This window comes from Microcaecilia unicolor, chromosome 8, assembly GCF_901765095.1.
Source record: "Microcaecilia unicolor chromosome 8, aMicUni1.1, whole genome shotgun sequence".
In the NCBI taxonomy this organism is placed as follows: Eukaryota; Metazoa; Chordata; class Amphibia; order Gymnophiona; family Siphonopidae; genus Microcaecilia; species Microcaecilia unicolor.
Genome location: NC_044038.1, coordinates 118,370,708 through 118,397,376, shown reverse-complemented (window position 1 = coordinate 118,397,376; position 26,669 = coordinate 118,370,708). Strand labels below are relative to the sequence as shown.

Sequence of the window (26,669 nt, the reverse complement as noted above, 5' to 3'; positions counted from 1 at the left end):
CTCTGTACACAACTCGGTGACCGACAGAAGCACAGCACAGGTAACGGCCAGGCAGGGGGAGGAGTAGGGAAGCTCGCGGACAAAGTGGCAGGGAGCGGTGGAGGAGGAGGAGATGGGTGTGTAGGAGAAAAGGGGGAGAGGAAGGTCGCTGGACATGGGTGGCTGCAGGGGGGCAGGAGAGAGAGGAGGGTCGCTGGACATGGGTGGCTGCAGGGGGACAGGAGGGTCGTTGAATATGGGTGGCTACAGGAGGAGAGGAGGGTCGCTGGACATGGGTGGCTGGAGGGGGGGCAGAGGGAGAGGAGGGTCGCTGGACATGGGTGGCTGGAGGGGGGCAGGGGAGAGGGAGGGGTGAGGGGGGTCCTGAGACCAAAAAGGTGGGGGTGGAAGGGGGTCCTCAGACCATAAAGGGGGGAGAGGGGGGGTCCTGAGAGAGGGGTGGGTGGGGGCACACACTCACTCACTCTCTGTCTCTCACATACATTCTCTGTCTATCACACTCTATCTCTCTGTCACACACACAGTCTCACATACACAGACACTCTTGTCTCTCACACACTCTCTCACACAAACACACACACACACTCTGTCTCTCTCTCTCTCTCATTCTCTCTCTGACACACACACTCCATCTCTCACACAAACTCTCTCTCAAACATACACTCCGAGGAAAACCTTGCTAGCACCCATTTCATTTCTGACAGAAACGGGCCTTTTTTACTAGTCTTAGATAAAAGCTTTTCATTCAATGGTAATGTTTAAATCATGCGGTTCAAGAGTTTTCAATTTATTAATCCAATATTGTTCTTTTTGAATTAATTTTTTCCCCTGTCCCCTCCCCTTATGGATTCCTGGATTTGATCAACACCGCATGTAAAATTTTCAAAATGATGCCCCTTTTGAAGACAATGTACCACAAGAAGGGCTTCTCGTCTCTGATGTAGTATGTTGAATCTATGTTTATCCAGTCTTGTATGCAAAGGGTGAATCGTTTTTCCCACATATAACATCATGCAGGGACAGGACTTATGAAGAAATAAGGCGGGTCATTAGTCCAAGTTTTGTATTAGACATGACCTAAGCCACTGAAGTCCTTTTTCCTCCTTGTACAGACATCAGGAGCCTTTGAGCAGGGACTGTCTCTCTTTGTTAAATTGTACAGCGCTGCGTAACCCTAGTAGCGCTCTAGAAATGTTAAGTAGTAGTAGTAGTAGTAGATGGGGATGGCTGCTTTGAGGCCCTGTGACACTGGGAGCAGTGAGGCATCGAGTGGGTCTCCACCTGTCTCAAGGCCTTCTGCTTTGCAGGCCCCCCCGGGACCGCCCATTGTCGGATCCGACCCTGAGGCGACAGAAGGATATCATCCTCGTTGGCACCAAGGAGCATTAGTGATGTGCATCCAGGAGGTGCCGACGCATGTGTCTCCAAGCAGCTGAGATCCTGCTCTGGCCCCAGTAATTCTGCAGCCTGTGCCTCAGCCAACACCACAGTCTTTTCCGATGGTGGCCCTCGACAAGCTCATCCGGGCCTTGCTCCCTGAGCTGCTGGATGGCCTGATGCAACGATGTTCATCGGTATCGGGGGTGCTTGCGCCTACCATACATCCCGCTGCAGCCCCACCTGGCCCTCAGCCCGCGGTGTGATCTCCAGCGCCGCTTGTGGCACTGGTGTTGACAGCCACCCAAGCTGGTAGCCCCTCGATGGAGTCGAGATGGGAGCCAGTTTCTCGACGCTGCTCTCGAGGACATGGGTCCTCGGCATCGAGGCGGGCCTGGCTCAGTCACTTAGGGAATTGCTATCTGACACTGAGGAGGAGCGCTCATGGGCATAAGAAGAAAATCCCAGGTACTTTTCCTCTGACAAGTCCTATGGCATTCTTTCTGAGCCCTCCCCACCACCTGAGAGGACAGTGTCTCCACCTGAGAGCCTCTCTTTCACCTCTTGTAGAAGTGGAGGATAAGCTCAGGGCCACGATCCTCTAGGTCCTGGACTACACCTCTCCTCCTAAGGAGGCAGTGACAGCTCCTCTCCACGAGGTACTCAAGGAAGTCCTTGTTGGGAACTGGGCATCCCCTTTGTCTCTGTGGCCCCCAAGAAGGTTGACACCCAGTAGAGTCAGCAAATTGTCTTTTTCTAAATAATTATTCATTTGCCACAATTATCTTAAAACAGAAATGACAGATTTCATATTCATAATATGAGTAATTTAATGGTCCATAGTTAAGTGTTAGTAAAAGGGCCCTGTTTACTAAACCACACTAGAGGTGCACTAACATTTTTAGTGCACACTAAGCATTAGTGGGCATCTACACAGTTAGCATGTAAACAGGGCCCAAGATGACTAATCTACTCTAACCTGATATGTATTTGTTTGATATAAATTAGTTCTGACTGTTAACAATATGCATCATCAAATTATTTTCCTTTGTTTAGTTAAAGCAAAATCAGAAGGTCATGTCCTCACAGAAAGGTGAGCTAATCCTGCTTTTTGGTTGCATCTGGAGGAGGCCTTTGGGGGTGTTTGACAGATGCTATGGTATTATCTAATAATAACCACAGGGCTGGATGATAGGAGTTTTCTCAGGAGAGAGGAAGAGAGAGTCCCTGCAGTCAGCACTTGCTACCAGATGCGAGGCAAACTTCCAACAGAGACTGGGGTAAGGTGGTATCTTGATGGAAAAAGGAAATAAAGAAGCAGAGGACTGGGAAGAATAAAGATGAAAGAGGGAGAGGTGGTGGAAGAGACAAAGAAGAAGTAAGGATAAAGGAGAGAAGACAATGAGGAAGAGAAAATAAGGGAGAGCAGAGGGAGAAGAGAAATGAAAGCGATGGGTGAGAAGATTTATGGTGTTTTGGAAGTTCGGGACCACCTCCACCTATTTGGAGGAATGGCCTAGAGAACTGTACATAATTGAAGTGATTTTAGAAAGGTCAGTCATAATTTGTACATGTGAAAAAACTGATACATAAGAACATAAATGTTGCCATACTGGGACAGACCGAAGGTCCATCAAGCCCAGCATCCTGTTTTCAACAGTGGCCAATCCAGGTCACAAGTACTTGACAAGATCCCAAAACAGTACATTACATTTTATGCTGCTTATCCTAGAAATAATCAGAGGATTTTCTCAAGGTCATCTTAATAATGGCGTATGGACTTTTCTTTTAGGAAAATATCCAAACCTTTTTTTTAAAACCCTGCTACGCTAACTGCTTTTACCACATTCTCTGGCAATGAATTCCAGAGTTTAATTACATGTTGAGTGAAGAACTATTTTCTCCAATTTGTTTTAAATTTACTATTTTGTAGCTTCATTGCATGCCCCCTAGTCCTAGTATTTTTGGAAAGAGTAATCAATTGATTCACGGCTACCCGTTCCACTCCAATCGGCATACATGTACATAAGAACATAAGAATAGCCATACTGGGTCAGACTAATGGCCCATCTAGCCCAGTATCCTGTTTTCCAGACAGTGGCAAAGCCAGGTCACAAGTATATGGCAGAAACCCAAATGAACAGCAACATTCCATGTTACCAGTCCCAGGACAAGCAGTTGCTTCCCCATGTCTGTCTCAATAGCAATGTACTTTTCCTCCAGGAATTTGTACAAACCTTTTTTTAAACCCAGATACACTAACCGCTGTTACCACATCCTTCGGCATAGAGTTCCAGAGCTTAACTATTCGTTGAGTGAAAAAAATATTTCCTCCTATTTGAAGGAATGGATCTTCAGGAGCATAACAGAGATTGGGTGGCAGAGCCGGTGGTGGGAGGCAGGGCTGGTGGTTGGGAGGCAGGGATAGTGCTGAGCAGACTTATACGGTCTGTGCCAGAACCGGTGGTGGGAGGTGGGGCTGGTGGTTGGGAGGCGAGGCTAGTGCTGGGCAGACTTATATGGTCTGTGCCCTGACAAGGGCAGATACAAATCAAGGTAAGGTATACACAAAAAGTAGCACATATGAGTTTATCTTGTTGGGCAGACTGGATGGATCGTGCAGGTCTTTTTCTGCCGTCATCTACTATGTTACTATGTTTTAAAAGTATTTCTTTTTTTTTATTTTATTTATTTATCATTTTACTTAATTACATTCACATTTATCATATAAATGTAAGGAAATACAGAAATTAATATAAAAAGGAAAACATTTTCTCTCAACAATATATATTTACATAATTGTCCACAATTGGAGATCCAAGATCAGGAAAACAATCTTAAAGAAAATAAGAAAAACTCAAAATGGTTAATCTTACACTTCACATTTTCTGAGGGAGGAAGGTTATTGCAGCCGGTACAGTGGTAACTGAAGGAAGTTGCTGCAGAGGATTCTTCATCTGTTTCCACAAACTCTTATAATTTCTTAGGTTCAAACAAATAAGTAATAAGGAAATAAAACACTTACAAGGGAATCGTTCTAGGAAGGTCCCACCTAGGGCAATAAGGAAATAAAACACTTACAAGGGAATCGTTCTAGGAAGGTCCCACCTAGGGCAATGATTCCTGGCTTAAAAGCCAAGACCTCACACCTCACAGTCTGTGATTCCCTTGATGTGGTTTAAAAAGTATTTCCATGTAACTTCCTCGAGTGTCCACTAGATTTTGTACTTTTGGAACAAGTAAAAAATTGATTTACTTCTTCTCGTTCTACACGACTCAGGATTTTGTAAACCTCAATCATATCTCTCCTCATTTGTCTCTTTTCCAAGTGAAGTGGCCTAACTCTTTTGCCTTTCCTCATACAAGAGGCATTCCTTCCCCTTTATCATTTTGGAAGCTCTTCTTTGAACCTTTTCTAATTCTGCTAGATCTTTTTTGAGATACGGTAGCCAGAACTAAACGCAGTACTCAAGGTGTGGTTGCACCATGGAGCGATACATAGCCATTATAGTATTTTCAGTCTTATTCACCATCCCTTTCCTAATAATTCCTAGCATCATGTTTGCTTTTTTGGCCGCTGCTGCACACTGAGCAGAACATTTTAGCGTATTATCTACAATGACAACTAGATCTTTATCTTGAGTGCTGATCCCCAAAGTTGACCCTAGCATCAGGTAACTATGATTCAGATTATTCTTTCCAATGTGCATCACCTTGCATTTATGTACATTAAATTTCATTTTCTATTTGGATTTCCAGTCTTCCAATTTCCTAAGATCTTCCTGCAATATTTCAGTCCACATCAGATTTTACAACCTTGAATAGTTTGTATCATCTGCAAAATTAATCACCTCACTCATCTTAAAGGTTCACTGAGATTTTTTTCAGTTCCTCTGCATCTTCACCCTTGAAAACCATTTCCGGTACAGGCAGATCTCTTATATCTTCCGTAAAGATAGAAGCAAAGAATTGATTCAGGTGGTCTTTTACTGAAGCTTAGCTTGAGTTATCTGTAGCAGGGTCCATTTTATTCCTATGGGCCCTGCTGCAGATAACTCCAGCTAAGCTTTAGTAAAATACCCCCCATGTTTCTCCGCTATGACCTTGTCCTCCCTGAGCACCCCTTTTGCTCCTTTGCAGGCTTTCTGCTTCTGATATACCAGAAAAACATGTTACTGTGAGTTTTAGTCTCTACGGCAAGTTTCTCCTCATATTCTCTTTTAGCCTTCTTTATTAATGCTTTGCATCTGACTTGCCAGTGCTTATGTTGTTTCTTATTTTCTTCATTTGGATCCTTTTTCCATTCTTTCAAGGACAATCTTTTCCTCTGACAGCCTCTTACTTCACCTTTGGCTGTCGTTTTCTCTTCGTTCCACCTTTGCAAATATGTGGAATGCATCTGGATTGGGCTTCCAAGATGGTATTTTTGAATAACGTCCGCACCTGATTTAGTGTCCTAACCTTAGCAGCTGATCCTTTTAGTTTTCAAAGTCACTACATATATACCATGTAGCACCAGCATGCAGAAATTTTAATGGAGCATGCTTTGAGTGGTTTTTCAAAGTATACTTGTATTCCATTGGGTCAATATTCAAAGTGATTTAACCAGACAGTGTTATATTTTTATTGGAAATGTTTGTTTTGTGTAGGTTGATTTATTTTTAAATTTGTATTTAAATTACTCTATTTTTCTGTATAAGCCACTTTGATACATATATAAAATTAATCAATCCAATCCACAACTGGATAGTGCTGATGAATATCCCCTCTAACCGCCTCAGCGAAAACCAGCTATGCTATGGGTGGGTTGGGAGTAGAGTTGGGGCAGAGTCATCATGTATGCAATTAAGTGCCAATATTCAGCACTTAACTGTAACCAGACAAATCGGACCATATAAAACAGAATCTTATGTTTGTCCGTTTTCACTTATACGGTTAGGGGATGAATATTGGCCTAAAGCATATATGTGCTGTCCGACTGCACATACACTGATATTCAATACCAGTGTCTGGTCATAGCCTGGCATTGAATATTGGAGAATAAAGGCGCTGCCAGCTGAATATTTACCCCCATATTTTACAATGGCGATGTACATATACCATGGGAAATTTCCTTTCCTTCCATTTTATTTCATTTTTAAAATCTTTTTTATTCAGTTGGTTGTATTGTGTATTTTTTTCAAATAAGCTAAACAAAATACAACTTAAAGAAATGAAAAAAGAGCAAACATAAAATGCAAATCGCTAACTAAGGGGTCCTTTTACTAAGGCAGGCTAACAGATTTAGTGCACACTAACGATTAGCATACGCTAAATGAGAAGGCACCCATTATATCCCTATAAACGTCTTATTTCTCGCACACTGAATCTGTTAGTGCACCCTAGTAAAAGGACACCTACATAAATTAGTGTACACCCCCAGAGACTAGTCTTATATGTGAACTGCAGTTCCTGTACTACCACTTTTAAGTAAGATAAAATATGAATATGTTTCACAAGTGTTTCTGTGCCCTCTAATTTTGGTTTTCTCTGATTTCTTTTCCTTACCTTATAACAGCAGTTCTGTCAGCACTGGAGAACTGGGCAGCATCACTCTCATTTCCATGAGGAACTTGAACTTAGCAATGGTAAGAGGAGCAAAATGCCACCAACTCTTGCTTGATAGCCAGTCACTTATTGTAATCTTACAGCGCTATTTTCCAATCTATGGTTTTCAGATAAGTTTAGTATAACCCAATGGTGTTCCTATGTCGGCTGCCACCTGGGGCGGATCGCCACTGCACCCCCCCCCCAGCGCATTACCTCTCCCCTTGTGCATCACCTCCACCATCTCCCCAGTGGCTGTCAGCTCCGCTGGTTCCCTGCCCCAGAACAGGAAGTAATGTCAGAGGGAGCAGGGAACTGGCGGAGCCAACATCCGCACAACTGCTCCCTGCATCCCCAGGAGGCGATGCGCTAGGGGGGTGGAAGTGATGCGTCAGGGGAGAGGTAATGCGCGGGGGGGGGGGGGGGGGGTGCACAGCTCTGTTGGTTCCCTACCCCGGAATAGGAAGTAATGTCAGAGGGAGCAGGGAACTGGCAGAGCTGACAGCCATGCGGCTGCTCCCTGCACCCCCTTGCAGCATGCACCCGGGACGTATCGCCCCCACTGCTCCACTGTTGGTATGCCACTGGTATAACCTCGTGGTCCCTGATATCTTGCTAGTCACCCGCTGCCACATTATGGGGCTGATGCAGAAAGCATTAGCGCAGCTTTAACCCAGTTTTACCTTGGGTTTTATTGGCCGAGCAATGCTCAAATGTTTTCAGTGTGAGTATTAACTCATGCGGAAACCAATACAGCAGACCGCAGTAAAATGCATTTAAATGCATGTTAATATAGTCATTAACCTGCTTATAATCGAAAGAGAAAAACGCCTATATTGCGACCCAAATCGGGAGATGGGCGTCTTTCTCCTGTGGGCGCCCAAATCGGTATAATCGAAAGCCGATTTTGGGCGTTTCCAACTGCAATCCGTCGCGGAAACGGGTAAAGTTGACAGGGGCGTGTTGGAGGCGTGGTGAAGGCGGAACTGGGGTGTGGTTATCGGCCGAGGAGAGATGGGCGTCTTTAGCTGATAATCGAAAAAAAGACGTTTTTACCGTGATTTTGGGTCACTTTTTTGGCCCCTTTTTTTCACAAACAGGTCCCAAAAAAGTGCCCCAACTGACCAGATGACCACTGGAGGGAATCGGGGATGACCTCCCCGGACTCCCCCAGTGGCCACTAACCCCCTCCCACCAAAAAGACCCCACTTTAAAAACTTTTTTTCCAGCCTGTATGCCAGCCTCAAATGCCGTACCCACCTCCATGACAGCAGAATGTGTTCTTTCCCTGGTTCTGATGTGGCTCTCGGGTGAGTGTGACACCTTTTCTGTTTTGCGCACTGCAGAGTCACATCAGCAATGCATTGTGGTGGGTGTAGGGTATTGGGCTCCGTGATTCCACTAGCTTGTGGCAAATGCTCACGATGTTGGTAGTTGGTAGGCTCTACTCCCATGGTGCTTTTCCCCCTGCTTACTGGGTCAGAGTGTGCCCTGTTTTGTTTCCGGTAGTCCATAAGGTAGTGGCCATTTTTGTAAGCCAGTTTTAGATCCCTTTCACGTGTTAGCCACGTTACAGAAATTAGTTCTTACCTTGAATGTGGCTGAAAGAGGGCATTGTACACCATTCTGCCAGCTCTGACCTACTGCTCATCTCAGTACCAGGGAGACTCGTTGCCAGTGGGGCACAACCTCTGATCTGCAGTTAACTGTGAGTAAGCGTGCTTATTCCAATAAAGGACGTTTTCGGAGAGATTAGTCTTCACGTGTCAACTGGTGTGCCAATGTTATATAGCAGCAACAAGTCCTAGAGGCCTGCGTGTATGCAGGTCCCTGGAGCACTTTTAGTGGGCACCGCAGTGCACTTCAGCCAGGTGGACCCAGGCCCATCCCCCCCTACCTGTAACACTTGTGCTGGTAAATGGGAGGCCTCCAAAACCCACTGTACCCACATGTAGGTGCCCCCTTCACCCCTAAGAGCTATGGTAGTGTTGTACATTTGTGGGTAGTGGGTTTTGGGGGAGGGGGTTGGGTACTCAGCACCCATGGTAAGGGAGCTATGCATGTGGGAGCTTTTTCTGAAGTCCACCACACTGACCTCTAGGGTGCCCAGTTGGTGTCCTGGCATGTCAGGGGGGCCAGTGTACTACGAATCGTGGCCCCTCCCAAGACCACATTTTCCCACCTATTTGCAGGCTCAATATGGCTTACTTAGTACCGTAAAGGCGTTCGCCAGTTGGTTGATTATATTAATTTTGTTACATTTATTGATTTTTCACATTATTTTTCATTTTTCTTTTTTCTGCCATTGAGGTCTTCTTTTGGCTGGGAAGCATCGACCATTTTCAGGTACTGAACTACTCAAGCTCCTTAGGCCATTGAGCCTTTTGACCTTGTGTCGGCCATTTTTCACTCCATGTCAATGAGGGTGCCAAGTGACTTTAAGAAGAGTACTCGATGCAATAGGACTATTTCAGGCACAGACCCCCCTTAACTGGTGTGTGTTCAGTGGTTGGGTCTGGAGCACTGGGACATATAGAGGCATATTTTCAAAGCACTTAGACTTACAAAGTTCCATAGGTTACTATGGAATTTTGTAAGTGTAAGTGCTTTGAAAATGAGCCCCTATATAGTGTGGCCTCTGTCTACACATGGAAGGGAGGACACTTAAAGCTTTGGTTCTGCATCGGCATCAAGCATGGCAGGGGATTCAGCACTGGATGTGGAACCTGCATCGGCACTGGTATCAACATCAGGTGTACTGATGTAACATTGAGAATGTCTGCCATTGTACTCAATACCGCAACAGTGTAAGGATTGTACATCCTTCATTGGTGCTGCTTGCATTGAGGGGCCTGCAGCATAAAAAAAACTAAGAAGCATCGCCATCATTCTCCCTCCAGGCACTCTGACAACACCTCACCTGCATCGACATCCTTGATGCACGGGAAGAGTCCATACTGCACTGACTGCTCTCCTTCTCTACAACTGATTTCTCATCGAGGTCCTAGAGACTTATGCCTCCACAGGTTATAACTCAGGCTGCGTCCACACTATTGTCTCAGCCGATGACTACTCTATAGGAGGAAATCCAGGCTATGCTCAAAGAGGAACTCTCGGGAGTTCCTGCATACACATATTCAGGCTTACAGGGTACTTGTGCCAGCCTCAGCCCAGCCCGTAGAGAAATTGGGGAGACGGTCATGGGAGATGTCCTGCACTCTGGCTCAGCATCGACTGTTGGAGGCACCACAAACCCAACTGACATTGGCAGAAGGACTTTCTCCAGCTTCAGAGACTCATCTGCCTCAACATACTCTGACACACAGCCAACACTCTAGTTGACACTCTCTTTTACATTCTTCCCAAGAAGAGTACATAGAAGAGTCAGACTCAGACCTCTCCTGGGAGATGGAACAGGACCCACAGGACCTCTCAACTGAGGAATCCTGTAGCATTCCATCTGATCCTTCTCCACCACCTGAGAGATGTAGGTGACTGGAAGCTATATCCTTTCCTGGCTTTGTCTCTGAGATGGCCCAAGCCATACCTTTTAAATGGGAGACAGAGGAAGAAGTGAACAATACAATATATCTCATGGGGTCCATAGAACATGTGTGCAACATACCCCCTTATGCTACTCAAATTCTTTGCCGTAATCATCAACATAATACCCATTGCCCTATGAGAAGGTAAGTACCACTGTCTTCCTCCTGGATTTTTCCATTTTTATTTTTATTCCCCCCCAACCCCCCTTCCTCCTCCCTCCCCCCCTATTCCTTCCCTCCCTCCATACCTCTCCCTTCTCCAGGTACCTTCCGTTGAGGCTAACAACTTAGAACAATCGGGGGGTCCCGCCCCCCCTCGTCATATAGCAAGGCATATGTTTTCCAAAGGTCCCGGTATACCTTATGCCTACCTAAAGAGGCTACCTTATATTGTAATTCCACCCATAAGGACATAAGTAATGCCATACTGGGAAAAGACCAAAGGTCCATCAAGCCCAGCATCCTGTGCCCGACAGCAGCCAATCCAGGCCAAGGGCACCTGGCAAGCTACCCATGTTGCCATCTCATCAGATGGTGCCAATTCTGTACTGATGGTGGCGATGGCTTCGCCCAGAACTGCAGAATACATTTTTTAACCAGAAGGGTTGCCAGAAGGATAAACCTACATTGCGCTTCTGTTAGCCCCTCTTCTTTTAGCTGATCTATATCGCCCATCAATAATGCTGAAAATGACCACTCAAATGGTCTATGACTTTTTCCAGGGCTTCAAGAGAATGGGTCCACAGTTCTGCCAGAGCCGAGCATTCCATAAAAGAGTGAATAAATGTTCCTATCTTTCCCTGACACTTTGCGCATCCATCATCCTCCCATAGTCCCATCTCCTTTCCCCTTTGTCGGGTGATGTATACTTTGTGTAATATTCGGAATTGAATGTCTTGCAATGCTGCATTGGTTGTGATTCTGGGAATGTACTCAAACGCCTCCCCCACCCGTTCCTCCGATATCTTCTCTCCCAACATTTCACTCCACCCTGCCGCCAATCCAGCTAGAGGTTGCACTCTCCTATGGTCAAGTATGCTCCGATACCACTGGGACAGACCATTGGAAGTGATCGGCATCAATAGAAACACCCTATCTAGCATTGTAAACTGGATGGGAGAGCCCGCTGCCCTCTCTTGTTTTTGATAGTAATCACGCACCTGCAAAAACTGAAAAAATCGCTTATTATTTAGATTCCACGTATTCCTAACTTGTTCAAATGATGGGAAGACTTGGTTTCCTAGTTCCACTAGCTGCCCTATGTATTTGCATCCTCCTTCTGCCCACAGTTCAAATTTGCTTTGCCCCATCCCCGCTGGGAATGTTGGATTGTCTACTAATGAATAAAATGGGTAGCCCTTCCCAGCCCCTCCTATTACTCCTCTCCACCACTTCCATGCCTTCCCTAAAGCCCTTAGAAAGGGATTTTCCAGAATACGTGGCCCTGCAATTCCTCTACGACCCCCAAGGATCGGTAGCACATCAAAGGGAGCACACCAACTCTGCCAAAACTCCGGTAGCGCAAACCTAGCAAATCCTGTGTGACATTTATGTAACCAGCGCATCAATGTTGCCACGTTATACTGTATAACCGTAAATCTGGGAGTCTAAGCCCCCCCCTCTTTTCTATTCTGAACTAATTTAGCAAATGCTATACATGGATGCTTATTGTGCCAAATAAAAGTACCGATTGAGCTACGATATATGTCATCTTCCCTTTTTGCCACCCACATGGGTATCATTTGCAACGGATATAACAACTTGGGAAGGAGCGCCATTTTAACCAATGCTATACGCCCTCGGAAACTCACTGGAAGATCCCTCCATTGCTCACAAATTCTCCTCACCATGTCTACTTTTTCTATGACGTTCTTCCTATACATCCACTCATTGTCTGAGCTCAGATACACTCCTAGATATTTAATTCCTGTACTGGCCCAAAGCAATGGGAAGTCCTCTAAGGTGGTACTGAGACAAGGAGACGACACCGCTAACGTTTCCGACTTCCCAAAGTTAATACATAACCCTGCAAGTGCCCCAAATTGTCTGATTATCTCCATTGTTGCCGGCAGTGATTCTGTTGCATTATCTAGTAGTAATAGCATGTCGTCTGCAAACATGTTAACCCGATAACCCGATACTCAATACCTCCCATAGTTATACCCTGCAGTCTCCTGTCCTGTCATATCCGGGCCGCCAGTGGTTCCAGCGACAGCACAAATAATAAGGATGAAAGCGGGCATCCTTGTCGTGTCCCTTGTCCTAAAGCGATACTGGACGTAAGGGTCTCGTTTACTAAAAGCTGAGCCATTGGGTTACTATATAATACTCGCACCCAGTCTAGAAAAGCCCCACTGATACCAAAATGTTGCAGTACCCAGAACAGGTATGGCCACACTACTTTATCAAAAGCCTTCTCGGCATCTAAACTAGCTATTATCGCATCTCCTCGCCTGCATTTACCTTCTTTCAGTATGCGACAGACTTTTAATATATTCGCTGACGCATATCTGCCTTTCACAAACCCTACTTGGTCCGTGTGTGCCAGGAGGGGGAGAAATTCCCCCAGCCTCGCAGCAAGCACGCTTACCAGTATCTTAATATCTTGGTTTATAAGGAATATGTGTCTATACGAGCTCACCAGCTCCATGTCTTTCTCTGGCTTTGGCAGTACCGTAATGTAAGCATGATTTAGCACGGGCCCCATTGTCTGGGACTCACGTATATCTTCACACATATCCACAAAGCGGGCGTGCACTGATCATGTAGTATTTTGTAAAATTCTGTCCCCATCCCGTCTGGTCCAGGTGCTTTAGCTAGTTTTAGTTTCTTGATCACTGCCTGCACTTCTATTCCTGTTATGGGTGTGCTTAGCTGGGCTACTTGTTCTATTGCCAAGCGCAGCAACTGTAAATGTCGGAAAAATTCCTCACACTGCTGGCTAGAGAAAGTGCCCGAATCATAGAGTGTCGAATAGAAGTACATAAATTCTCCCTGAATGTCTGTTTGTGAAGTGATATGTACCCCCCCCCCCCCCCCGCTCCCTTTAACTTTTAATTTTTCCCCGAGTGTTGCCTAACCAGTGATGCAAGCAATTTCCCGGTTTTATTCCTTTATCTGTGGAGACCACACTTATATAGTTTAATGCTATACAGAGCGCGCTCATTTAACAGGTTCTGCATCTCCTTCCTGCAGGCCAAATATGCTTGCCTGTTCTCCTCCACCTGATGCGTTATATAACGTCGGCGTGCCTCTCCTAACTGGTTCCTTACAAGCACTATTTCTTGATCTCGCTTCTTGCGCTTGGATGCCGTATATGCAATTATTTTCCCCCTGAGAACCGCTTTTGCTGCCTCCCAATATACTCGTGGTCCTACATCCACTGCCCGATTCTCTGCCCAAGACGTCCTCAGGTATTCCTTAAACTCTGTACTTTGATATAAAGCCGGGTTCATATGCCAGCGAGCTGGCTGCCCAATAGCATTCCATTCAATGTCTACCCATACTGGTTCATGATCTGAGACTTTGGCCTCCCCAATTTCTGCCTTTTGTATCCTACCCAGCGGTGTGCTCAATAACAGGACATAGTCTAAGCGTGCATGAGCTTTGTGGGGGTGAGAAAAAAACGTAAAATCTCTTTCCTCCTCATGTAAGAGGCGCCAGATATCTACCACCGCCAATTCCGCATTCTAATAGTTGACTCCCTTAAAGTGGTCTTTTAGCGGTTGCCTAGGAGGCTGACAATCAACAGATGGATCACTAGTGAAGTTAAAGTCGCCCCCCACTATTAGGGGGTACTCATCTACCACTGCTAATTTGGACCGAATGTCTGTGAAAAAATGGTGGGAGTATGTGTTCGGAGCATAGAGACTACAGAATGCAGTTTTGACCCCTTGTAGGACACCTGCCACTGCCCACCAGGATACAAAATTACCCATTGGACAAGAAACGGAAAAAGAGGAGGAGGAATAGCCATAATATACAAATCAGAGTTCACCATCACAACCACAGCCGAATCTATCCTGCCATAACTTGAAATCGCCTCAGCAAGAATTAATCACTCTAACTTGCAGGAACACCTTAACGCAGTCCTGCTCTACAGACCGCCAGGCAACTGGCTAGACTCCAAAATGCACTTCATGGACTTTATCTCAAACACTTGTGTCTCAACCTCAATCTTATTATAATAGGAGATATCAATCTGCACCTTGAAGATCACAACTCAACAAGTACCCAAGAATGCGAAGAGTTCCTACAATTATGGGATCTTCACAGGACTAATACGCAGCCGACTCACATCAAAGGACACACACTTGACATTGTCACACACAAATTTGATCCCGACTCAAACCTTATACTAACAGACACAAAATGGACACCCGCACCATGGTCCGACCACTATAAATCTAACATCTCCCTCCAATGGCGAACAAAAGACTCACCGAATAAACAAGAACAAAAAACCTACACCACGAGAGGAAAAATAGACCCGGTAATATTCTGGCAACAGATCTATTATAACGAATGGACAATAAAAACAGATACAACCCAATTCCTCTTAGAATGGGACGACAGATGCAGAGCCATATTAGACAATATTGCTCCAATCCAAACCAGAACCTCACATAGAAAGAATTCAATACCATGGTTCAATGAAGAGCTGAAAAAACTTAAAACACAAGTTAGAAAGTTAGAATGTGCATGGAATAAAAAGAAAGACAATCCCACACTTAACGCCTGGAAACAACTCCAAAGAAAATACAAATATACCATAAGACAAACCAAAAGATTATACTACAAAACTGTAATTGGTCCAAACTACAAAGACACGCATAAACTCTTCCAACTCGTGAACAAACTGCTAGATATTACACCAGTCACAACTAACAGCAAAGACGCACCAGGAGCAGACAATCTCGCGAGATACTTCAACGAGAAAATCGTACAACTGCGACTCAAGATATCTGTCAGCACCATCGACTACACGGAACTCCTTAACTGTCTAGATCCAGACCCTGACATCTGTCCAGCAGACAGAACCTGGACCAACTTCGAGACACTATCAGAGAATATCATCTTCCAAACGCTCAAAAGATTTGCCAAATCTAATTGCAAACTAGACATATGTCCAAACAATCTTATGACATCTGCTCCTCATCAATTTATAACAGATATAACGAAACATATGTTACAAAATAGAATTTTCCCGAAGGAGAAAGGAAACATTCTACTCACCCCCATACCTAAAGACGCAAAGAAAAGTGCCAGTGAATTAACCAACTACAGACCAGTAGCATCCATTCCCTTAATAACCAAACTAACAGAAGGATTGGTGACCAAACAATTTACAAATTATTTAAATAAATTCTCAATTCTCCACGACTCTCAGTCAGGATTTCGGTCTAACCACAGTACTGAAACAGTGCTAGTTACACTCATGACCAAATTCAAACAAATGATCACATCTGGAAAGAACATACTTCTTCTACAATTTGACATGTCAAGCGCTTTCGACATGGTTGACCATGGAATATTACTACATATCCTTGATTACTTTGGAATTGGAGGTAACGTTCTCAACTGGTTTAAGGGATTCCTAACCACACGATCATACCAAGTGACATCTAACTTGACTACCTCAGCCCCATGGACACCAGAATGCGGAGTCCCACAGGGATTGTGGAGGAGTGGCCTAGTGGTTAGGGTGGTGGACTTTAGTCCTGAGGAACTGAGTTCAATTCCCACTTCAGGCACAGGCAGCTCCTTGTGATCCTGGGCAAGTCACTTAACCCTCCATTGCCCCAGGTACAAATAAGTACCTGTATATGTAAGCCGCATTGAGCCTGCCATGAGTGGGAAAGCGCGGGGTACAAATGTAACTAAAATAAATAAATAAAAATCTCCCCTCTCGCCGTCTCTATTCAACGTAATGATGATACCCTTGGTAAGCTTTTATAAAACCAAAACCTCAACCCATACATATTCGCAGATGATGTAACGATCTACATCCCATTCAAACAAGATCTAAGGGAAATTTCCAATGACATCAACCAAAGTCTCCAGATCATGCACTCTTGGGCGGATGCATTTCGGCTGAAACTCAACGCAGAAAAACCCCAATGCCTAATACTCACCTCTCAACATAACAAGAACAAATTCACCGCCATCAACACACCAAATCTGAACCTTCCAATCTCAGAAACCCTAATAATTCTCGGAGTTACCATCGATTGACACCTAACACTCGAAAGCCACGCGAAAAACACAACCAAGAAGATGTTTCACTCAATGTGGAAATTAGAAAGAGCAAGGCCTTTCTTCCCAAGTACTGTTTTCCGCAACTTGGTACAATCAATGGTGCTCAGTCATCTAGACTACTGCAACGCACTCTACGCCGGTTGTAAAGAGCAAATAATCAAGAAACTTCAGACAGCCCAAAACACTGCAGCCAGACTCATATTGTTTTTCCGAATATGAGTCTGGCTGCACTGTTTTGGGCTGTCTGAAGTTTCTTGATTACTAGTAAAAAAGGCCCGTTTCTGACACAAATGAAACGGGCGCTAGCAAGGTTTTCCTCGGAGTGTGTATGTTTGGGAGAGTGTATGTGAGAGTGACTGTTTGAGAGTCAGAGTGAAAGTGTGAGTCCAATCCATGCTCCTCTGTCACCTGGCCCCTCTATTCATCCCTATCCAGCAATTCCGCTCTCTCCCTGAGGCCTGCCCTGCAATCCATATGCATCCATGGCCATCTGTCCCCTCCATTCATCCCTATCCAGCAATTCCCCTCTCCCTGAGTCCTGCCCTTCCAATCCATGCCCATCCATGCTCCTTTGTCACCTGGCCCCTCCATTTTTCCCTATCCAGCATTTCCCCTCTCTGCCTGAGGCCTGGCCTGCAATCCATATCCATCCATGGCCATCTGTCCCCTCCATTCATCCCTATCCAGCAATTCCCCTCTCCCTGAGTCCTGCCCTTCCAATCCATGCACCTCTGTCACCTGGCTCCTCCATTCATCCCTATCCACAATTCCCCTGTCTGCCTGAGGCCTGCCCTGCAATCCATATGCATCCATGCCCATCTGTGCCCTCCATTCATCCCTATCCAGTAATTCCCCTCTCCCTGAGTCCTGCCCTTCCAATCCATGCCCATCCATGCTCATCTGTCACCTGGCCCCTCCATTCATCCCTATCCAGCAATTCCGCTGTCTCCCTGAGGCCTGCCCTGCAATCCATATGCATCCATGCCCATCTGTGCCCTCCATTCATCCCTACAGTAATTCCCCTCTCCCTGAGTCCTGCCCTTCCAATCCATGCCCATCCATGCTCATCTGTCACCTGGCCCCTCCATTCATCCCTATCCAGCAATTCCGCTGTCTCCCTGAGGCCTGCCCTGCAATCCATATGCATCCATGCCCATCTGTGCCCTCCATTCATCCCTATCCAGCAATTCCCCTCTCCCTGAGTCCTGCCCTTCCAATCCATGCCCATCCATGCTCATCTGTCACCTGGCCCCTCCATTTTTCCCTATCCAGCATTTCCCCTCTCTGCCTGAGGCCTGCCCTGCAATCCATATCCATCCATGGCCATCTGTCCCCTCCATTCATCCCTATTCAGCAATTCTCGTCTCCCTGAGTCCTGCCCTTCCAATCCATGCCCATCCATGCTCATCTGTCACCTGGCCCCTCCATTTTTCCCTATCCAGCAATTGCCCTGTCTCCCTGAGGCCTGCCCTGCAATCCATATGCATCCATGGCCATCTGTCCCTTCCATTCATCCCTATCCAGCAATTCCCCTCTCCATGAGTCCTGCCCTTCCAATCCATGCTCCTTTGTCACCTGGCCCCTCCATTTTTCCCTATCCAGCATTTCCCCTCTCTGCCTGAGGCCTGCCCTGCAATCCATATCCATCCATGGCCATCTGTCCCCTCCATTCATCCCTATCCAGCAATTCCCCTCTCCCTGAGTCCTGCCCTTCCAATCCATGCTCCTCTTTCACCTGGCCCCTCCATTCATCCCTATCCAGCAATTCCCCTCACTGCCTGAGGCCTGCCCTGCAATCCATATGCATCCATGCCCATCTGTGCCCTCCATTCATCCCTATCCAGCAATTCCCCTCTCCGAGTCCTGCCCTTCCAATCCATGCCCATCCATGCTCATCTGTCACCTGGCCCCTCCATTTTTCCCTATCCAGCATTTCCCCTCTCTGCCTGAGGCCTGCCCTGCAATCCATATCCATCCATGGCCATCTGTCCCCTCCATTCATCCCTATTCAGCAATTCCCGTCTCCCTGAGTCCTGCCCTTCCAATCCATGCCCATCCATGCTCATCTGTCACCTGGCCCCTCCATTTTTCCCTATCCAGCAATTGCCCTGTCTCCCTGAGGCCTGCCCTGCAATCCATATCCATCCATGCCCATCTGTCCCCTCTATTCATCCCTATCCAGCAATTTCCCTCTCTCCCTGAGTCCTGCCCTCCCAATCCATGCCCATCCATGCTCCTCTGTCCCCTGCCCCCTCCATTCATCCCTTTCCAGCAATTGCCCTCTCTCCCTGAGCCCTGCCCTCCCAATCCATGCCCATCCATGCTCCTCTGTCCCCTGCCGCCTCCATTCATCCTTTTCCAGCAAGTCCCCTGTCTCCCTTCCATGACCCCCCCTTGCATCCATGCTCCTCTCTCTCCCATGTCCCAGCCTGGGCCGCCCTCTTCTTCCCCCCCCCCCCTTCGCATCCATGGTGTCGTTTCTCCCCTGCCCTCCCGCTCCCATTGTTTTTCTTTTGTGGCCACCCTCTTCGCTCCCCCCAACATGGTTTTTATTTTTTTTTCTTGTTTTTAAATGTACCTCCGTGGTTCCGGCAGCGAAGCGTCAGGGAAGGAGGCGGTGCTCCCGACGTCTAGGTTTCCCTTCGCTGTGTTCCGCCTTCTTTTAACGTCATCCTTGACGTCAGAAGAAGGCGGAACACAGCGAAGGGAAGGCTAGACATTGAGAGCGCCGCCTCCTTCCCTGACGCTTCGCTGCCGAGCGTTGCGATTGGATGAGTGTCATTGCTCCGCCCTCGACGTCATCACGTTTGACGCGTGGGCGGGGCAGACACAATGCGATCTCACCCCCTTCACTTTTGGCTAACAGAGGCTTCATTCGAACGTTGGAGGTGCGTTTTATATAGAGAGATTTGCTCTTTACAACCGGCCTAGAGTGCGTTGCAGTAGTCTAGATGACTGAGGAGTGGCCTAGTGGTTAGGGTGGTGGACTTTGGTCCTGGGGAACTGAGGAACTGAGTTCAATTCCCACTTCAGGCACAGGCAGCTCCTTGTGACTCTGGGCAAGTCACTTAACCCTCCATTGCCCCATGTAAGCCGCATTGAGCCTGCCATGAGTGGGAAAGCGCGGGGTACAAATGTAACAAAAAAACAAAAACAAAATATGAAAGTGCTAAACCCCTACGAGAAAAACTACACTGGCTCCCACTTAAAGAACGCATCTCGTTCAAAATATGCTCCCTAGTTCACGAAATCATTCATGGTGATGCGCCAGCCTACATGTCAGATTTGATAGATCTACCACTCAGGAATGCCAAAAGATCATCCTGCACATTCCTTAATCTGCACTTCCCTAATTGCAAAGGTCTAAAATACAAATTAATGCACGCGTCAAACTTTACCTACTTGAATACACAGTTATGGAACGCACTGCTGCACAACTTAAAAACGATCCACGAACTAATGAGCTTCCCCAAACTACTGAAGACCCATCTCTTTAACGGGGCATATCACAAAGATCAATCAATGTGAATACACACAACTCCTCCACATATATTCAGGACTATCTAACAATATCTGCTTGGAATAATACTATTATGTTTTTATCATTATCATGTTGACTAAGATCCTTCTGAAACACTAAATGTTTATTTTCTAATATTTCCACCATTCATGTATTGTAAGCCACTTTGAGCCTGCAAAGAGGTGGGAAAATGTGGGATACAAATCCAATAAATAAATAAATAAATAAATAAATAAATAAAGTCGCCCCCCACTATTAGGGGGTACTCATCTACCACTGCTAATTTGGACCGAATGTCTGTGAAAAAGTGGTGGGAGTATGTGTTCGGAGCATAGAGACTACAGAATGCCATTTTGACCCCTTGTAGGACACCCGCCACTATCACCCATCTCCCGTCTGGATCCTTAACTATTTCATGTAGTGTAAATGCCAAGGCCTTTTTTATTAGCACTGCCACTCCTCTCTGACTATCACTATAAGAAGCATAAAACACCTCCCCCACCCATTCCCTCTGCAAGTTAGCATGCTCTGCCTTATTCAAATGTGTCTCTTGTAATAGTGCTACATCAGCCTTCAGCCTTTTTAAATATTGCAAGAGCCTCGTCCTCTTGTCAGGAGAGTGGATCCCATCAACATTAAGGGTTACTATTCTCAGTGCCTTCAGAGCCATATCTCAATCAGCATCAGCACCCTCATAGCAACCTTATTTCTGGCAGTCAGGCGGGCCCCCCAGCCAGGCCCCCCAGCCAGGCCCCCCATCATCCCTCTTTCCATCCACGTTCCCTGTTCTCTATTCCTATTGCCCCAACTTCCTGTTCCCGGAGACCCACCCCTCTCCCCCTGCTCCCGTTCCCTACCCCTCCCCTCTCCCTCTCTCCTTTCCCCCAGCACCCCTTCCATCCGTCTGTTGACCCATTCCACTTAATCACTTCCTCCCCTTGTACATCCTCCACTGCCCTTATATCCCCTCCCTACCTCACTCCTGCCTCTGAACATTCTATCCCATCCCCTTCCGGTCTCTTGAGCCACTTGCCATTCATCCCCTGTCTTCCCAACCTCCCATTCCCGCACACCTTTCCCTTCCACAGTCAACATCATAAGGCGCTTTAATCCTCAATTTATCACTATGGCATCATACATTCTTCCCAGCTTATTCTCAAAAAGTATATCAGACACACACAGTTGCTTGCCCCCTTCCTCCTCCCACTAACAATGCCCTGCGCTTCCACTGCCACTCATCACAATCACCCTCTTCCAGTAAGCATTAAGATCCCCTTAACAAAGTGAATGAAAATAACATAACTTATAAACAGTCACCCTCAACAGTATATGCTTTAAACCACTCATGCAGATTTCAGGTGCCTCTAGAACTTGCTGTTCACTGCACATATTACCAACTCAGGTCCTGTCGATAGATTTCTTCTGTTTCGGGCCCCCTTTTCCACCAAACTGACTAGCGGCTGTTCCTCCGTCTGCCATTTTTTGGGAGGCCGTCCAGCTGCTGTGCTGCTCAGATCCCTGCTCCAAAGTTTCTCTCAACCCGCATACAACAAAAAGAGGAACGAGCATTGCACACCATACCTCTGTGAATCATCTGCTTAGTAAGTTCACTAGTCATTGATTTTCTTGTTTCCAAGTTCAAAGGTCTACTTGACTGTCAAGCATAATAGTAACATAGTAACATAGTAGATGACGGCAGAAAAAGACCTGCACGGTCCATCCAGTCTGCCCAACAAGATAACTCATATGTGCTAATTTTGTGTATACCCTACTTTGATATGTACCTGTGTTCTTCAGGGCACAGACCGTATAAGTCTGCCCAGCACTATCCCCGCCTCCCACCACCGGTTCTGGCACAGACCGTATAAGTGTGCCCAGCACTATCCCCGCCTCCCAACCACCAGCCCTGCCTCCCGATCTCGACTAAGCTCCTGAGGATCCATTCCTTCTGCACAGGATTCCTTTATGCTTATCCCAAGCATGTTTGAATTCCGTTACCGTTTTCATTTCCACCACCTCCCGCAGGAGAGCATTCCAAGCATCCACTACTCTCTCCGTGAAAAAATACTTCCTAACATTTTTCTTGAGTCTGCCCCCCTTCAATCTCATTTCATGTCCTCTCGTTCTACCACCTTCCCATCTCCGGAAAAGGTTCGTTTGCGGATTAATACCTTTCAAATATTTGAACGTCTGTATCATATCATCCCTGCTTCTCCTTTCCTCCAGAGTATACATGTTTAGTTCAGAAAGTCATTCCAATGTTCTGTACTTCACACCCATCAACCACTTTGTCACTGGGTGCGTTCCAGTAGACTCTCTCCGTAGATGCCAGGGCTCCCAGTAGTTGCTAACCTAGTCTCTATATCCGTACCGATCGCTTTAAAGCAGTCTCTTTACTCGTGGAGGTTTCGTTAGGTCCTATCCGTGAATGCTTTAAGATCCAACGGGTTGGTGAAGAACAGGGTCTTATTATCATGTGTCACCCGTACCTTCGCTGGATAAAGCAGTGCAAATCGAATTCCTTTATCATGTTGTATCTTACAATATTGTCCCATCCGTCTCCTCTGTTCTGAGACCTGGGCCGAGTAATCTTGGAATAGTAAAATGCGCATGCCATTGTAGTCCACCACCCGAGACATCCTGTAGGCCTGCATTAACCATTCCTTATCAGAATAATCCAAAATTTTAGCCAAAACTGGCCTCGGCCGTTGATCTGCTTCTCTGAAGGAGCCCACCCTGTGGACTCATTCCACCCGCATTGGGCCCTGCACATTTTCCACCTTCAGGTGTTCTGGCAGTCATTTGGCGACAAAGTCTCTGAGTTCACTATCCTTTACCATCTCCAGTAGCCCGATAATTCTAATATTGCTGCACCTACTTCTGTTTTCTAGATCGTCTGTCAACTGGGAGAGCGTTTGTGCCAGCGTTTCCACTGCCGCCATGCGGTCTTCTAGCGTCTCCGCCCGATCCTCCTGCCGACTAATTCGCTCCTCAGCCTGCTGCAAGTGCAGTGCTTGTCTTTCTAGATTTTCATTTATCGTGTCCACTGATGTATGTAGCTTTGACAGTCTGTCGTCTAACACAGCCGTTAGCTGCCTTGTCAGCTCTCGAATCGCCTCTTCCTGCAGCGTGACCACGGCGGTGGGAGCTGGAGGAGTCACCATTTTGGAAGGGGAGGCTGGTATGCGATCCATAACAGGCCACGGTGTTTTCGTTGGCATATCACTTCACCCCATCGCCGCCAAGCACCCGACTCCGTCCCGGTAGTCCACACGTCTTCCTGCAGTATTCCAGTATTCTAACAGAATGGGTGTTGGTACCCTCCTCTCACCTACCAATACCCATTCTGTTAGAATATCAATGAAATGCTTTGATGTCCCCATGCATACCCCCACCCTCCCACTCTGTCAGACTGTCAAAGTAATGCTTTGATGTTTCTCTCATATATACTATCTGCTACCACATTTGCTTATTTCCGATCTGAGGAAGAAGGGCAACCTTCGAAAGCTAATCAAGAAATGTATTAAGTTATGTCCAATAAAAAAGGTATCATCTTATTTTCTTTTCCATGTTTTATTTTGTTTGATTTATATTGATAACCTTTAAGAGCGGACTAACATGGCTACCACACCTCTCTACTTAAGAGAAGTCTCTTGAGCAGGGACTGTCCTTCCCCTTGTTTAAAATTGTACAGCGCTGCGTAACCCTAGCAGCGCTATAGAAATGCTAAGTAGTAGTAGTAGTAGTTTTCAAGTGTGACAATGTGGAGGAACTGAAAGAAATCTCAGATAACCTGAAGACATAATGAAACATATTGACAAGTTAAGAGTGCTAAACCACCTGGACTGGATGGTATACACCCCAGAGTACTGAAAGAATTCAAAAACATGACATTGCTGATCTGTTAGTGAACTGTAACCTGTCGTTAAAATTGTCCATAGTACCTGATGATCGGAGGGTGGCCAATGTATCGCTGATTTTTAAAATGGGTTCCAGGGGTGATCTAGAAAGTTACAGACCGGTAAGCCTGACTTCAGTGCTGGGTAAAATAGTGGAAACTATTACAAAGATTAAAATTATGAAACACGTAGACAAATATGGTTTAATAGGACAGAGTAAGCATGGGTTCAGCCAAAGGAAGTCTTGCATCACCAATTTGCTTCATTTCTTTGAAGGTATGAATAAATATGTGGATAAAGGTGAGCTGGTTCATGTAGTGTATCTAGATTATCAGAAAGTTTTTGATTAAGTTCCTCATTAGAGACTCCTGAGAAAATTAAAAAGTCATGGGATAGGAAGCAATGTCCTTCTGCGGATTAGGAATTGGTTATTGGTCAGAAAAGAGAGGGTAGGGTTAAATGGCCACTTTTCTCAATGGGGTGGGTGAATAGTGGAGTGCCACAGGGATCTGTATTGGGACCGGTGCTATTTATCATTTATAAATGATATGGAAATCGGAACAACGAGTGAGGTGAGTAAATTTGCAGATGACACAAAGCTATTCAAAGTTGTCAAAACACATGTGGATTGTGAAAAAATTGCAGGAAGACCTTAGGAAACTGGAAATCTAGGCATCCAAATGGCAGATGAAATTTAATATGGACAAATGCAAAGTGATACATATTGGGAAGAATAGTCCAAATCATAGTTACTTGATGCTAGGGTCCACCTGGGGAGTCAGCACTCAAGAAAGGTCAAGGTGTCATTGTAGACAATACGCTGAAATCTTCTGCCCATTGTGTGGCAGCACCCAAAAAAGGGAAAGGGAAAAGGGACTTGATATACTGCCTTTCTGAGGTTTTTGCAACTATATTCAAAGCAGCTTACACAATTCAGGTACTTATTTTGTACCAGGGGCAATGGAGGGTTAAGTGACTTGCCCAGAGTCACAAAGAGCTGCAGTGGGAATTGAACTCAGTTCTCCAGGATCAAAGTCCACTGCACTAACCACTAGGCTACTCCTTCACCCAAACAAGATGCTGGGAATTATTAGGAAAGAGATGCAAACTAAGACCAAGACTATTATAATGTCTCTGTATCGTTCCATGGAGCCACCTCACCTTGAGGTTTGTGCTCAGTTCTGGTTGCCGTATCTCAAAAAAGATATTGCAGAATTAGAAAAGGTTAAAAGAACGACCAATGTTTTTTGTCTCCCGATAGGCACTTTCTACTCAGGAGATTAGCATGCAGTTAACCAGATTATAGGAACATCACTGTGAAGACTCAGAACTATTGAACCAAAATTTTCTTTAATGCAAATTCAAACAAAAGGAAATAACTTACGGTTCTGAAGTGTTGAACAAGAGTCTCTGCCCTGCAGATCTCAACCAGCTCCCATCCTCCAGCATGCACAGAGGGGCTGGGAGAATTCCAGCTCTGTCCTGGGAGTAGATGCTGTAAATACTTTTAAACTGGTAAAAAAAACTTGGTTATTCTACAGTAGCTTACAGTGGGGATCATGCAACAAGGTACAGCAAGTCAGTTTACAGTTCTGATACAGCATGCATGCCTACAGTTCTGTAAACTCCCACTGGAGAGAGAAGCAAGCTAACACCTACCCAGCATATACAGAGACTAGGGCCAGCCAATAGGAATAGTCCCATAAGATATAGGAAACAGGAACATGTGCTCAGGAAGAACAAGTCACAGAGAACTACAAATGACATAAATCTGTAGTCCTACTTAAGTACATAAGTATTGCCATACTGGGACAGACCAAAGGTCCATCAAGCCCAGCATCCTGTTTCCAACAGTGGCCAATCCAGGTCACAAATACCTGGCAAGATCCCAAAGAAGTACAAAACGTTTTATACTGCTTATCTCAGAAATAGTGGATTTTCCTCAAGTCCAATTTAATAATGGTCTATGGACTTTTCCTTTAGGAAGCCATCTAAAACTTTTTAAAATTCTGCTATGCATAAACAGACGCTTCACGTCTACCCGTTCAACTCCACTCATTATTTTATAGACCTCAATCATATCTCCCCTCAGCCACCGTTTCTCCACCGTTTCTCCAAGCTGAAGAGCCCTAGACGCTTCAGCCTTTCCTCATAGGGCGTCCCATCCCCTTTATCACTTTCATCGCCCTTTTCTGTACCTTTTCTAATTCCACTATATCTTTTTTGAGATGCGGCAACCAGAACTGAACACAATATTTGAGGTGCGGTCGCACCATGAAGCAATACAAGGGCATTATAACGTTCTCATTTTTGTTTTCCATTCCTTTCCTAATAATACCTAACATTGTATTTGCTTTCTTAGCCATCGCAGCACACTGAGCAGAAAGTTTCAACGTATCATCAACGACAACACCTAGATCCCTTTCTTGGTCTGTGACTCCTAACGTGGAACCTTGTCTGACGTAGCTATAATTCGGGTTCCTC

The 26,669-nt window shown here is 45.8% G+C and overlaps 1 protein-coding gene across 5 annotated transcripts in view; it reads left to right on the top strand.

Moving 5' to 3' along the window:
* ECSCR (endothelial cell surface expressed chemotaxis and apoptosis regulator) overlaps window positions 1-26,669 on the top strand; it is a 556,224-nt gene that overhangs the window by 359,075 nt on the left and 170,480 nt on the right. For 3 of the 5 annotated variants that reach the window (XM_030211784.1, XM_030211786.1, XM_030211782.1), the window contains 2 exons: window positions 2,434-2,470; window positions 6,935-7,004. In XM_030211784.1, coding sequence (XP_030067644.1) covers window positions 2,434-2,470; window positions 6,935-7,004 — 107 coding nt within the window. Of the gene's footprint in view, window positions 1-2,433; window positions 2,471-6,934; window positions 7,008-26,669 lie in introns of those variants that run through there. The other 2 variants (XM_030211783.1, XM_030211785.1) reach the window with 2 other exon arrangements.